The sequence below is a fragment of the Bombina bombina genome, chromosome 2, assembly GCF_027579735.1.
Source record: "Bombina bombina isolate aBomBom1 chromosome 2, aBomBom1.pri, whole genome shotgun sequence".
NCBI lineage: Eukaryota > Metazoa > Chordata > Amphibia > Anura > Bombinatoridae > Bombina > Bombina bombina.
The window spans coordinates 936,758,496-936,774,872 of NC_069500.1; the positions used below are offsets into that span (position 1 = coordinate 936,758,496).

A 16,377-nucleotide genomic window follows, 5' to 3' on the forward strand; every position below is an offset into this window, starting at 1 on the left:
ACAAACATACATACATATACACACACACATATACAGACACACACATATATACATACACACACACAAACATACATACACATATACACACACATATATACATACTGTACACATATACACACACATATATACATACACACAAACATACATACACATATACACACACATATATACATACACATATACACACACATATACAGACACACATATATACATACACACAAACATACATACACATATACACACACATATATACATACACATATACACACACATATACACACACACAAACATACATACATATACACACACACACATATACAGACACACACACAAACATACATACACATATACACACATATATACATACACATATACACACACATATACAGACACACACATATATACATACACACACACAAACATACATACATATACACACACACACATATACAGACACACACATATATACATACACACACACATACATACACATATACACACACATATATACATACACATATACAGACACACACATATATACATACACACACACAAACATACATACATATACACACACACACACATATACAGACACACACATATATACATACACACACACAAACATACATACACATATACACACACATATATACATACACATATATACACACACATATATACATACACACACACAAACATACATACATATACACACACACACATATACAGACACACACATATATACATACACACACACAAACATACATACACATATACACACACATATATACATACACATATACAGACACACACATATATACATACACACACACAAACATACATACATATACACACACACATATACAGACACACACATATATACATACACACACACAAACATACATACACATATACACACACATATATACATACACATATACACACACATATATACATACACACACACACAAACATACATACATATACACACACACACATATACAGACACACACATATATACATACACACACACAAACATACATACACATATACACACATATACATACACATATACACACACATATATACATACACACACAAACATACATACACATATACACACACATATATACATACACACACAAACACATATACAGACACACATATATACATACACACACACAAACATACATACACATATACACACACATATATACATACACATATACACACACATATACAGACACACATATATACATACACACACACAAACATACATACATATACAAAGATAAACATGCACAGAAACTGGGGAATAAATACACTTTACAGATACCTCCTGCCCCAGTACTGAAAATACATTGAGAGCAGTGTATACATTTTTCATTCTCTTGCAGCATTCCCCAATGAAGACCTATTATGGGGTAGTTGTGCTGTCATAAAATAGTGTAAGGTGGCAAGGAACACAATGCTGCTCATCTGTGGTGTGCTGGGTTTCCATCCTGCAGCTAAAGACCCTGTGTGTATGTGCTGTACTCATCTTACCTTCATAGACTTCTCTCCTACTGCTGGAGGATCACACAGCACCGCACAAGGGGGAAGTGTAGGGAGGAGGGAAGTTTCTAAGGCAACACTTCCTGTGTAAACAAGCAGCAGTGCCGATCACAGCTCAGGCACAGCTGCTATGAGGAGAAAGAAAATGACTACAATATAAGATCACAATGATTCCTCCCCAGCACAAATGCCAGTATCGTTCACTGCACAGTGCCTGGATCTGACTGGCTGCTGCTCAGTGCTCTTACTCACTAAAGCTTTGGGGGCAACTGCCAAGCCGAACTCCAGCACTGCAGTGTTCCACATCACATGTCATACACAGCCGCAGCCCACACTCTACTGTGCTTTAGCTCCTGCTTGACCCACACATGTGTTACACATACAGTGTGTCTGTGACTGCAGTACAGTAGTCCAGCCTAGTCAGTGTGTGTGCGGGGCTAAGGCTACCGGCATCCCCACAGCCCTACCAATCACATAAATATAACATTTTGGGGCTAGCTAAAATCACTCAGTGTGTAATAGTGGGTGGGGGCTAAGGCAGCCGCAGCCCACAGGGCAAATGCCCGGTATGCCCTAGGGTCAGTCCGGGGCCTGCACACCAGGAATATAAACAGATCACTGACAGAACTGCTAAATGTTTCACACTGCAGTGGATCCGTGAATGCATTATGTAAAACCGCAAATACATATAAACAGAGTACAGTGAATTTCTGATTCAACGGTATTGACTTGAATATTCAGTTTCTCATAGGACATATCGGATCTCATCAATTGAATCAGAAATGTATTTGCGGTTTTACATAATGCATTCACGAATCCACTGCAGTGTGAAACATTTAGCAGTTCTGTCAGTGATCTGTCTATAGCTACACGAGTTGCAGCCCACTGTCAGCCAAACATCTTGCATTTACAGAAGCTGCGGCTAAAAATAAAACAATGAGAAATTTTTAAATAAAAATAAAATATAAAGAATAACGTTATGTAAAATCAAACAAAAAAAAAACATGCAATAAAAGTCTGACATTTTTTTTGTTTTTGAAGAGAAAGTTTTTTTAAAAAAACATTTGAATAAGTAAAATAGTATATAAATTATTATGCTTACAAAATCTAAAAAATCCAGAGAGCTAGCACCACATTCAGTAGGCGGTGGTTTAGGGGTAATATTGGAGCTGAAAAATAATTGAGCAGATGCTAGGAAAATAAAAAAAGTAAGCAACAATGTTTAATATAATACAAAAAGGTTTTAATAAAAAGTTAATCACAGAAAAAATGATGGTGTTTAGGTTCCCTTTAATAATTTAAAGTCAGAAGTGACACAACAGTAATATTTTTTTTTTTCACTGGGTATTTTATTTTTTATTTACAACAGACGTGTGTATGTCCGCTAGAAGTTTGATACAGCTCTTCCGAACATTAAATCCACAGATGTTGCAAAAAAAATTCCGGGTAAGTGGGTTGATTTTAACTCTTTGAAATGAACTGTTTTTTATTGAAGTATGTTTGTTCCTATTTTTTCCTACTCATTCTTTTTCATTACATCTCTCAATTACAAAAAAATAGGGGAGGATTTTGAAAGCTGTTAAGATATGGGAACAGGAAACCCCAGCGCTTTATAACAAAATTCAGGATAGAAGATACAATTTTTAACAACTTTTAAAAATTACTTTTATTATCAATTGTGCTTCATTTTCTTTTTATCCTTTGCTGAACGAACAGCATTGCACTACTGGCAGCTAGATGAACACACCTAGTTATCCAATCACAAGTGGCACATTTATGCAGGCACTAGTGTAGGATATGTACATATTCATTTTCAACAAAGCACATTTGAAAATAGAAGGGTATTAAAATGGCATGCTCTATTTGATTCTTGCAAGCAAATATTAAGTGTCCACAGCACCTTTTATCTTAAAATAAGTTAAAATACATGCAACGTTTTGGTTCTTTAAGCCCTTAATCATATATGTTAAAGCACGATTAAGGGCTGAAAGGCCTGAAATGTTGCATGTATTTTAACTTGTCCTAATAAAGGAGTTATTTTAAGACAAAGGTCCTTTGGACACTTGATATTTGTTTGGAACATTTTGAGGTTCTGGCAGAAAACCTCAGTCTGCACTGTCACGTTTGCTGCCTTGTATCTATTTAATTTTTGCAAGTTTAATGAGGACTTTCCCTTTTAAAGTAAAAAAAAAAAGTTATTGTAGTATCTTTAATGTTATTTGTACACATTTGTATTCTTATATAAATACGCCTCTGCTAAGCTAAAAATATTTTTGTGGTTTTCCAGTAACTTGGGAAATATTTTAATTAACCAACATATTTGTGTCATCAACCTTTTGGTTTTGCAGAATTCATGTATTTTTCTAATGTTCTTTCACTTCCCTTTAACTTTTTTTAGCCTGATAGACAGATGACTCAGCTCATTAAAGTGAGCCTTTCACCACAAGTCAGATGTTTCTTGTAAAAATAAATGCATATACATTATAGCACTTTTTTATTCTATTGTTAATTAATACCTTTTTTAGCTTTACACAGAACATGGCAATACTTTGTAACTGAATTTATTACTTTAAAAAAAAGCTTACCTTGGTAGGCTCAGGAGTAGCAATGCACTACTGGGAGCTAGCTACTAGCTGATTGGTGACTGCACATACAGTATATACAGTGGGTATAAAAAGTCTATACACCCCTCTTAAAATGTCAGGTTTCTGTGATGTAAAAAAAATGAGACAAAGATAAATCATTTCAGAACTTTTTCCACTGTAAAAGTGACCTATAAACTGTACAACTCAATTGAAAAACAAACTGAAATCTTCTAGGTGAAAAATAAAATAATGTGGTTGCATTATTATGGGGATGTAGCTGTGTTCAGAATTAAGCAGTCATATTCAAAATCATGTTTAATAGGACTCAGTACACACCTGCCATCATTTAAAGTGCCTCTGATTAACCCCAAATAAAGTTCAGCTGCTCTAGTAGGTCTTTCCTGACATTTTCTTAGTCGCATCCTACAGCAAAAGCCATGGTCCTCCGAGAGCTTCCAAAGCATCAGAGGGATCTCATTGTTAAAAGGTATCAGTCAGGAGAAGGGTACAAAAGAATTTCCAAGGCATTAGATATACCATGGAACACAGTGAAGACAGTCATCATCAAGTGAAGAAAATATGGTGCAACAGTGACATCACCAAGAACTGGACATCCCTCCAAAATTGATGAAAAGACGAGAAGCAAACTGGTCTGGGAGGCTGCCAAGAGGCCTACAGCAACATTAAAGAAGCTGCAGGAATATCTGCCAAGTACTGGCTGTGTGGTACATGTGACAACAATCTTACGTATTCTTCATATGTCTGGGTTATGGGGTAGAGAGGCAAGATGGAAGCCTATTCTTAATAAAAAAATATCCGAGCCCGGCTAAATTTTGCAAAAACACATCTGAAGTCTCCCAAAAGCATGTGAGAAAATGTGTTATGGTCTGATGAAACCAAGATTGAACTTTTTGGCCATAATTCCAAAATATATGTTTGGCGCAAAAACAACACTGCATATAACCAAAAGAACACCATACCCACAGTGAAGCATTGTGGTGGCAGCATCATGCTTTGGGGCGCTGTTTCTCTTCAGCTGGAACTGGAGCCTTAATCTCAAGGTAGAGGGAATTATGAACACTTCTAAATACCAGACGATATTGGCACAAAACCATTAGGCTTCTACTAGAAAGCTGAACATGAAGAGGAACTTCATCTTTCAGCATGACAACGACCCAAAGCATACATCCAAATCAACAAAGGAATGGCTTCACCAGAAGAAGATTAAAGTTTTGGAATGGACCAGCCAGAGCCCAGACCTGAATCCAATAAAAAATCTGTGGGGTGATCTGAAGAGGGCTGTTCACAGGAGATGCCCTCACAATCTGACAGATTTGGAGTGTTTTTGCAAAGAAGAATGGGCAAATCTTGCCAAGTCAAGATGTGCCATGCTGAAAAACTCATACCCAAAAAGACTGAGTGCTGTAATAAAATCAATGGGTGCTTCAACAAAGTATTAGTTTAAGTGTGTGCACACTTATGCAACCATATTATTTTATTTTTTATTTTTACTTCCCTCCACCTAAAAGATTTCAGTTTGTTTTTCAATTGAGTTGTACAGTTTATAGGTCACATTAAAGGTGGAAAAAGTTCTGAAATTATTTATCTTTGTCTCATTTTTTTACATCACAGAAACCTGACATTTTAACAGGGGTGTGTAGACTTTTATATCCTCTGTACCTCTTATTATTGCCTAACCCAATGTGTTCAGCTAGCTCCTACTAGTGAATTGCAGCTTCTTCAACAAATGATACCAAGAGAATGAAGCAAATTTGATAATAGAAGTAAATTGGGAAGTTGTTTAAAATTGTATGTTCTATCTTATTCGTGAAAGAAAAATGGTTGGTTTTGTATCCCTTTAAAGTTATCTTATCCATGTTTTACCATGTGATTTATGAAGTTAGACACCCTTTCCTACATGAAATCTAGCACATTGTGCTTTAAATTAGCATACTCTTAAACTGAATCCTGGGGACACTGCAAATATAAAAAATTCTCAGTAGCCAGTGAACTCATTTTTATGGTGATGTATGTAGAAGGATCAAAAACTAAGGTGCCAGAACTAGAATTTTCCTGTTCTTTCACTCCACGTATGTATCATTACTCACTCAAGTGAACGTATAATGCTGTTCCCTTTGCACCGCAAGCGACTTCAGGTTGATTTCTCTTCGCCACCTCACATGACTGCTGCTTTTTACATTGCGGGAAGCAGGCTTGCATGTGCGAACCTGCTCCACAAGGGCTCTGTAGCACCTTATGCTGCTTAGTACATGGAGCCTTCTATCTGAATCGTGGATGTTTAATTTTGACTTTACTGTCCCTTTTAATCTTGATAGATGCTCTAGATGAATAAATTAAAAATGATTACAGGGAAAACCTACAGAAGCTTCAGTAGAGGCAAGAATTCACGCATACGGAGAGCTGGACGCTAAAGATTACATCCCTGGAGCAGAGGTTCTGGAGGTTGAAAAGAAAGAAAAAGAAGATGCTGAAGATGATGGTGAGATTATATATATATATATATATATATATATATATATATATATATACACACATACACACACACACACTTACTAGTTGATAAGCCTGCCCGGGGGGCAGTCTATGTATTAAAAATGCAACCCCCAAGCTACAAAAAAGTAAAAATACAGAAAAAAAATAAACAAAGCTATCCAAACACAATTATAGTATAGATATATAAAAATGTATTTTTATTTTTTCCCCTGTTTATTTTCAACATGATCAATATGACTTGTTGGGTATGTAAAGCCATCATAATAAATGTATTATAAGTTTTGATCAAAACTTCTTGTTCACACAGACGGTTGGGAAAGTGCGAGTCTCAGCGACGATGATGAAGATGGAGAATGGATTGATGTCCATCACTCTTCAGATGAAGAGCAGCAAGAAATGGTAAGTGAATATATCCCAGTTCACCAAAACACTATCTTAATATTATCTCTGCTACAGAATGTTTGTTGGTGCCAAGATTTGATTTAATGACCTTCCCCTATGTTTAACTTTTAACACACAATGTGTAATTGTATTGTGTACATTGTAATACTGTATGTTTGTGAAGATCCAACTGTAGTATAGTGGGAAATTTAACACTGCACTGTAAACTTTATAAGGCAGAGAAAATCAAAGCAATGCCTGAGGAGGAAAGGGTGTCTAAGGCAGTAGCAGTAAGTGGCAGCAGATTTCTAACCCAGGAAGATTTCAAGAAAATCCGTCTTGCTCAGATGGCCAAAGAAGTGAACTCTGCACCGGGCAAATCTGAGAAAAGGACACACATTGAAATAGACAGTGATGAGGAGAGCAGGTCTGTATGTCCTGCAAAACAAGAAAAAGCTGGTGATCCATATACAACTGAATTGACACCTAGAGATTTAAAGTACAATGTGAAATATGAAAGAGAAATCAGAATGGGAAATTTAACACCCTTAAAGGGACATTGTACACTAGATTTTTCTTATCATAAATCTTTTGTAGATAATCCATTTATATAGCCAATCTGGGAGTGTTTTTGTAACAATGTATAGTTTTGCTTAATTCTAAATAACATTGTGCTGATTTTCAGACTCCTAACCAAGCCCCAAAGTTTTAGATGCATACTGATGTCTACAGATTCAAATGTGCTGCCGTTTGTAAAATTAGTCTTTTCTTATGTGGGGGAGTGGGGGGTAGTATCTGCTCATCCTAATTTTTCTGCCCCTTTCAATGGGTGTCCCAGCCTATCCTAAACTGGTAGCTTCTAAGTTAGTTTTCAAATGGTTTTACAAGAGTTTTATATCAGTATCTGTGCATATTCTTCTTTATAGCAGTGTCTATTACATGCAGTTATATGAAAATTGGTGTACACTGTCCCTTTAAGAAATTAAATTGATAAGAATGTTACATTTCTTCTGTTATGTGTGATCAGTCCACGGGTCATCATTACTTCTGGGATATAACTCCTCCCCAACAGGAAATGCAAGAGGATTCACCCAGCAGAGCTGCATATAGCTCCTCCCCTCTACGTCAGTCCCAGTCATTCTCTTGCACCCAACGACTAGATAGGATGTGTGAGAGGACTATGGTGATTATACTTAGTTTTTATGACTTCAATCAAAAGTTTGTTATTTTACAATAGCACCGGAGCGTGTTATTACTTCTCTGGCAGAGTTTGAGGAAGAATCTGCCAGAGTTTTTTACTATGATTTTAACCGGAGTTGTTAAGATCATATTGCTGTTCTCGGCCATCTGAGGGAGGTAAAGGCTTCAGATCAGGGGACAGCGGGCAGATGAATCTGCATTGAGGTATGTAGCAGTTTTTATTTTCTGAATGGAATTGATGAGAAAATCCTGCCATACCGTTAAAATGACATGTATGTATACACTTCAGTATTCTGGGGATGGTATTTCACCGGAACTACTCTGTTAAAGGTCACTAATCCTTTTAATAACTATTTATCATGTTAAACGTTTTTGCTGGAATGTAGAATCGTTTACATTGCTGAGGTACTGTGTGAATAAATATTTGGGCATTATTTTCCACTTGGCAGCCTTTTTTGCTTTTATTTGTGACAGTTTCGTTTCTCTTCACTGCTGTGTGGGAGAGGGAGGGGCCGTTTTTGGCGCTCTTTGCTACGCATCAAAAAATTCCAGTCAGTTACTTTTATATTTCCTGCATGATCCGGTTCATCTCTGACAGATCTCAGGGGTCTTCAAACTTCTTTGAAGGGAGGTAAATTCTCTCAGCAGAGCTGTGAGAATTCTTATAGTGACTGTGAATAAAAACGTTGCTTTGTATTTTTTATGTCAAATTTAATTATTGTTATTTTACTAATGGGAACAAACCTTTGCTAAAAGTTGTGTTGTTTTAAAGTTTGATGCTATAACTGTTTTTCAGTTCATTATTTCAACTGTCATTTAATCGTTTAGTACCTCTTTGAGGCACAGTACGTTTTTGCTAAAAAGGATTATAACCAAGTTGTAAGTTTTTTTTTTTTTTGCTAGTGTGTTAAACATGTCTGACTCAGAGGAAGATATCTGTGTCATTTGTTCCAATGCCAAGGTGGAGCCCAATAGAAATTTATGTACTAACTGTATTGATGCTACTTTAAATAAAAGTCAATCTGTACAATGTGAACAAATTTCACCAAACAGCGAGGGGAGAGTTATGCCGACTAACTCGCCTCACGCGGCAGTACCTGCATCTCCCGCCCGGGAGGTGCGTGATATTATGGCGCCTAGTACATCTGGGCGGCCATTACAGATAACATTACAAGATATGGCTACTGTTATGACTGAAGTTTTGTCTAAATTACCAGAACTAAGAGGCAAGCGTGATCACTCTGGGGTGAGAACAGAGTGCGCTGACAATACTAGGGCCATGTCTGATACTGCGTCACAGCTCGCAGAGCATGAGGACGGAGAGCTTCATTCTGTGGGTGACGGTTCTGATCCAAACAGATTGGATTCAGATATTTCAAATTTTAAATTTAAATTGGAAAACCTCCGTGTATTACTAGGGGAGGTCTTAGCAGCTCTTAATGATTGTAACACCGTTGCAATACCAGAGAAACTGTGTAGGTTGGATAAATACTTTGCGGTACCGGCGAGTACTGACGTTTTTCCTATACCTAAGAGACTAACTGAAATTGTTACTAAGGAGTGGGATAGACCCGGTGTGCCGTTCTCACCCCCTCCAATATTTAGAAAGATGTTTCCAATAGACGCCACCACTCGGGACTTATGGCAAACGGTCCCTAAGGTGGAGGGAGCAGTTTCTACTTTAGCTAAGCGTACCACTATCCCGGTGGAGGATAGCTGTGCTTTTTCAGATCCAATGGATAAAAAATTAGAGGGTTACCTTAAGAAAATGTTTGTTCAACAAGGTTTTATATTGCAACCCCTTGCATGTATCGCGCCGATTACGGCTGCGGCAGCATTTTGGATTGAGTCTCTGGAAGAGAACCTTAGTTCATCTACGCTAGACGACATTACGGACAGGCTTAGAGTCCTTAAACTAGCTAATTCTTTCATTTCGGAGGCCGTAGTACATTTAACCAAACTTACGGCTAAGAACTCAGGATTCGCCATACAGGCACGTAGGGCGCTGTGGCTAAAATCCTGGTCAGCCGATGTTACTTCTAAGTCCAAATTACTTAATATACCTTTCAAGGGGCAGTCTGTATTTGGGCCCGGTTTGAAAGAAATTATCGCTGACATTACAGGAGGTAAGGGCCACGCCCTACCTCAAGACAAAGCCAAAGCTAAGGCTAGACAGTCTAATTTTCGTCCCTTTCGGAATTTCAAAACAGGAGCAGCATCAACCTCCACTGCACCAAAACAGGAGGGAGCCGTTGCTCGTTACAGGCAAGGCTGGAAGCCTAACCAGTCCTGGAACAAGAGCAAGCAGGCCAGGAAACCTGCTGCTGCCCCAAAGACAGCATGAATCGAGAGCCCCCGATCCGGGTCCGGATCTAGTGGGGGGCAGACTTTCTCTCTTCGCCCAGGCCTGGGCAAGAGATGTTCAGGATCCCTGGGCACTAGAGATCATATCTCAGGGATACCTTCTAGACTTCAAATTATCTCCCCCAAGAGGGAGATTTCATCTGTCAAGGTTGTCAACAAACCAGATAAAGAAAGAGGCGTTTCTACGCTGTGTACAAGATCTGTTATTAATGGGAGTGATCCATCCGGTTCCGCGGTCGGAACAAGGACAAGGGTTCTACTCAAACCTGTTTGTGGTTCCCAAAAAAGAGGGAACTTTCAGGCCAATCTTAGATTTAAAGATTCTAAACAAATTCCTAAGAGTTCCATCCTTCAAAATGGAAACTATTCGGACAATCTTACCCATGATCCAAAAGGGTCAGTACATGACCACAGTGGATTTAAAAGATGCTTACCTTCACATACCGATCCACAAAGATCATCACCGGTATCTAAGGTTTGCCTTCTTAGACAGGCACTACCAGTTTGTAGCTCTTCCATTCGGATTGGCTACGGCTCCAAGAATCTTCACAAAGGTTCTGGGTGCCCTTCTGGCGGTACTAAGACCGCGAGGGATTTCGGTAGCTCCGTACCTAGACGACATTCTAATACAAGCTTCAAGCTTTCAGACTGCCAAGTCTCATACAGAGTTAGTTCTGGCATTTCTAAGGTCGCATGGATGGAAAGTGAACGAAAAGAAGAGTTCTCTTTTTCCTCTCACAAGAGTTCCATTCTTGGGGACTCTTATAGATTCTGTAGAAATGAAGATTTACCTGACAGAAGACAGGTTAACAAAGCTTCAAAATGCATGCCGTGTCCTTCATTCCATTCAACACCCGTCAGTAGCTCAATGCATGGAGGTGATCGGCTTAATGGTAGCGGCAATGGACATAGTACCTTTTGCACGCCTACACCTCAGACCGCTGCAATTGTGCATGCTAAGTCAGTGGAATGGGGATTACTCAGATTTGTCCCCTACTCTGAATCTGAATCAAGAGACCAGAAATTCTCTTCTATGGTGGCTTTATCGGCCACACCTGTCCAGGGGGATGCCATTCAGCAGGCCAGACTGGACAATTGTAACAACAGACGCCAGCCTACTAGGTTGGGGCGCTGTCTGGAATTCTCTGAAGGCTCAGGGACTATGGAATCAGGAGGAGAGTCTCCTTCCAATAAACATTCTGGAATTGAGAGCAGTTCTCAATGCCCTTCTGGCTTGGCCCCAATTAACAACTCGGGGGTTCATCAGGTTTCAGTCGGACAACATCACGACTGTAGCTTACATCAACCATCAGGGAGGGACAAGAAGCTCCCTAGCAATGATGGAAGTATCAAAGATAATTCGCTGGGCAGAGTCTCACTCTTGCCACCTGTCAGCAATCCACATCCCGGGAGTGGAGAACTGGGAGGCGGATTTCTTGAGTCGCCAGACTTTTCATCCGGGGGAGTGGGAACTTCATCCGGAGGTCTTTGCCCAAATACTTCGACGTTGGGGCAAACCAGAGATAGATCTCATGGCGTCTCGCCAGAACGCCAAACTTCCTCACTACGGGTCCAGATCCAGGGATCCGGGAGCGGTTCTGATAGATGCTTTGACAGCACCTTGGAACTTCGGGATGGCTTATGTGTTTCCACCCTTCCCGCTGCTTCCTCGATTGATTGCCAAAATCAAACAGGAGAGAGCATCAGTGATTCTAATAGCGCCTGCATGGCCACGCAGGACTTGGTATGCAGATCTAGTGGACATGTCATCCTGTCCGCCTTGGTCTCTACCTCTAAGACAGGACCTTCTGATACAGGGTCCATTCAAACATCAAAATCTAACTTCTCTGAAGCTGACTGCTTGGAAATTGAACGCTTAATTTTATCAAAACGTGGTTTTTCGGAGTCGGTTATTGATACCCTGATACAGGCTAGGAAGCCTGTTACCAGAAGGATTTACCATAAAATATGGCGTAAATACCTATACTGGTGCGAATCCAAAGGTTACTCCTGGAGTAAGGTTAGGATCGCTAGGATATTGTCTTTTCTTCAAGAAGGTTTAGAAAAGGGTTTATCAGCTAGTTCATTAAAGGGACAGATTTCAGCTCTGTCCATCTTGTTACACAGGCGTCTGTCAGAAAATCCAGACGTCCAGGCTTTTTGTCAGGCTTTAGCTAGGATCAAGCCTGTGTTTAAAGCTGTTGCTCCGCCATGGAGTTTAAACTTAGTTCTTAACGTTTTACAAGGTGTTCCGTTTGAACCCCTTCATTCCATTGATATAAAATTGTTATCTTGGAAAGTTCTGTTTTTAATGGCTATTTCCTCGGCTCGAAGAGTCTCTGAGTTATCAGCCTTACATTGTGATTCTCCTTATCTGATTTTTCACTCAGACAAGGTAGTTCTGCGTACTAAACCTGGGTTCTTACCTAAGGTAGTCACTAACAGGAATATCAATCAAGAGATTGTTGTTCCATCCTTGTGTCCAAATCCTTCTTCAAAGAAGGAACGTCTTCTACACAATCTGGATGTAGTTCGTGCCCTCAAGTTCTACTTGCAGGCAACTAAAGATTTTCGCCAAACTTCTTCCCTGTTTGTCGTTTATTCTGGACAGAGGAGAGGTCAAAAAGCTTCTGCTACCTCTCTCTCTTTTTGGCTTCGTAGCATAATACGTTTAGCCTATGAGACTGCTGGACAGCAGCCTCCTGAAAGAATTACAGCCCACTCCACTAGAGCTGTGGCTTCCACTTGGGCCTTTAAGAATGAGGCCTCTGTTGAACAGATTTGCAAGGCTGCAACTTGGTCTTCGCTTCATACTTTTTCCAAATTTTACAAATTTGACACTTTTGCTTCTTCGGAGGCTATTTTTGGGAGAAAGGTTCTTCAGGCAGTGGTTCCTTCTGTATAATGAGCCTGCCTATCCCTCCCGTCATCCGTGTACTTTTGCTTTGGTATTGGTATCCCAGAAGTAATGATGACCCGTGGACTGATCACACATAACAGAAGAAAACATAATTTATGCTTACCTGATAAATTCCTTTCTTCTGTTGTGTGATCAGTCCACGGCCCGCCCTGTTTTAAGGCAGGTAAATATTTTTTAAATTATACTCCAGTCACCACTTCACCCTTGGTTACTCCTTTCTCGTTGATTCTTGGTCGAATGACTGGGACTGACGTAGAGGGGAGGAGCTATATGCAGCTCTGCTGGGTGAATCCTCTTGCATTTCCTGTTGGGGAGGAGTTATATCCCAGAAGTAATGATGACCCGTGGACTGATCACACAACAGAAGAAAGGAATTTATCAGGTAAGCATAAATTATGTTTTGTTAGATGATCCTATTTTTATTTTATTTTTTTGTAGAGGTGAGTTACTTTCCTTAAGAGATATTGAACACCTGCATAAAAAGCCAAAGACGGATAAAGAAACTCGACTCGCCACTGTCTTGGTATGTTCTTTTGAAACCCCTGACTAGTAAACTATTTTTCCCACTCGAGTGTGTGTGTGTATGTATAAATAAATAAATTTAAAAAATAAATAAATAAATATATATATATATATATATATATATATATATATATATATATATTTATGTGTGTGTGTGTATAATGTATATATATAGCATTTTTGCGAACGAAAGTATATTGCAAAAATGCTTCTATTTCACACTGAAATGCACCCATGCACATTTAGTTTTTTATTTTTCTATCCCTTTTAATAAATGGACACTGAAGTCAAAACTTTCATAATTCAGACTTAGCATGAAGTTTTAAGATATTTCCCAATTTACTTCCATTATCACATTGCACAGTTGTTTAATATGCCTTTCTGAGGCATCATCTACTACTGAGAATGTGCAACAGCTCACATTGTATACGTACAGGAGCCTGTCATTGGCTTAGAAAAAAAAATCTATTCAGTGCTTTAGCATTGTCTTTTTAGTATGCACTTGATGTATATACACATATATTATTTATATATATATATATATTATTTTTATATATATATACACACACACACACACACACACACACACACACAAACACACACATATTTTTTGCAATATACTTTCGTTCACAAAAATGCTTCTAGAAAAAGTTTTATTACAGCTTTTCTGTGTGGGCTTACGTATTCACAGAAGTAAAATACACCACCGCCTGCTCTCTGAGCTTGAATACTGGTGCATTGGCATTAACAGGATATGTGAGTATGCTGCAGAAAAACAGTAATAACTTTCACTAGAAGCATTTTTTACTAATGGAAGTATATTGCAAAAATGCTTCTATTTCATATTGAAATGCACCCATGTACATTTAATTTTTGTCCTTTCTATCCCTTTAAGTGAGAGCGATATGGGGGTGGGGGGGGGGGTTTAGGTTGAATAGTTTGAAGTTTCTGCCTTCCCATAAGTGAATCCTCTCCTGCTTCCCCTCTAAGTGAATCCTCTCCTGCTTCCCCCACTCTTTCTGAACAGAAAGGGATTTTAATAGTAATTCCATTATTTTATATTTTAAAAACATTTTTGCTTTGTTACAGCTAACTTGCCTTTTCCCCAAAATGCTTTATTTGTTAGCTTTAAAGGGACAGTCTACTCCAGAATTTTTAATGTTTACCTCCTGTGATTACCTTTTTTCTAAGCCTTTGCCGTCTGCCGCTTATCTCAGTTCTTTTGACAGACATTCATTTTAGACATTCAGTTCTGACTCTTAAATAACTCTATTGGAGCGAGCATAATGTTATCTATATGACACACGTGAACTAGCAGTGTCTAACTGTCAAAATGCACTGAGTTAAAGGGACAGTCTACACCTGAATGTTTGTTTAGAAAGATAGATAATCCCTTTATTACCCATTCCCCAGTTTTGCATAAGCAACACAATTATATTAATATATGGTTTACCTCTGTAATTACCTTGTATCTAAGCCTCTGCAGACTGCCCCCTTATCTCAGTGCTTTTGACAGAAATGCAGTTTAGCCAATCAATACAGACTCCTAAATAACTCCATGGGAGTGAGCACAATGTTTATATGACACACATGAACTAGTACTGTCTAACTGTGAAAAACTTTCAAAATGCTCTGAGCAAAGAGACGGTTTTCAACTGTTTAGAAACCAGTTTGAGCCTACCTAGATTTAGCTTTTCAAAAATACCACCAAAAGAACAAAGTAAATTTGATGATTAAAGTAAATTGGAAAGTTGTTTAAAATTGCATTCCCTATCTGAATCATGAAAGTTTTATTTTAACTAGACTGTCCCTTTAAGATCCAGTTCAATAGCTTAGGAATTAGCATGAGTCCACCTAGGTTTAGCTCTAAAAAAAGAATACCAAGAAAGCAAAGCAAATTTGATGATAAAAGTAAATTGGAAAGTTGTTAAAAATTGCATGCCCTATCTGATTCATGAAAGTTTAATTTTGACTAGACTCTTTTTAAGTAATACAATATTTGTAATGTATTTATTGAAGTGCATACATTTTTTTGTTGAAGTGATATAAAACTAAAAAAAAAAAAATCTTTTATAATTCAGATAGTGTATATTAAAAAAAAAAAAAAAAAGCCAATTTTCTTTTATTATCAAAGCAGGTAGAAAGGTGTAGGAGTGTGCATGTGACTGGAGCAATATATGGCAGCAGTTTTACAACTGTTATACATTTGCAAGAACACTAGGGGGCAGCAATGTTTTCTGTCATGTACTGCTCCAGAAATGTGTGTGCTACCTACCTAGGTATCTCTTTGACAAGGAATACTAGGACAACAAGGTAAATTTGATAATAGAAGTAAAT

The 16,377-nt window shown here is 38.4% G+C and overlaps 1 protein-coding gene across 1 annotated transcript in view; it reads left to right on the top strand.

Moving 5' to 3' along the window:
• Positions 1-16,377, top strand: part of SDAD1 (SDA1 domain containing 1) — a 79,345-nt gene that overhangs the window by 48,695 nt on the left and 14,273 nt on the right. Inside the window, exons 16-20 of the mRNA XM_053703399.1 lie at positions 2,924-3,000; positions 6,510-6,639; positions 6,961-7,052; positions 7,271-7,461; positions 13,957-14,041. Of these exons, the coding sequence (XP_053559374.1) occupies positions 2,924-3,000; positions 6,510-6,639; positions 6,961-7,052; positions 7,271-7,461; positions 13,957-14,041 (575 nt within the window). The remainder of the gene's footprint in view (positions 1-2,923; positions 3,001-6,509; positions 6,640-6,960; positions 7,053-7,270; positions 7,462-13,956; positions 14,042-16,377) is intronic.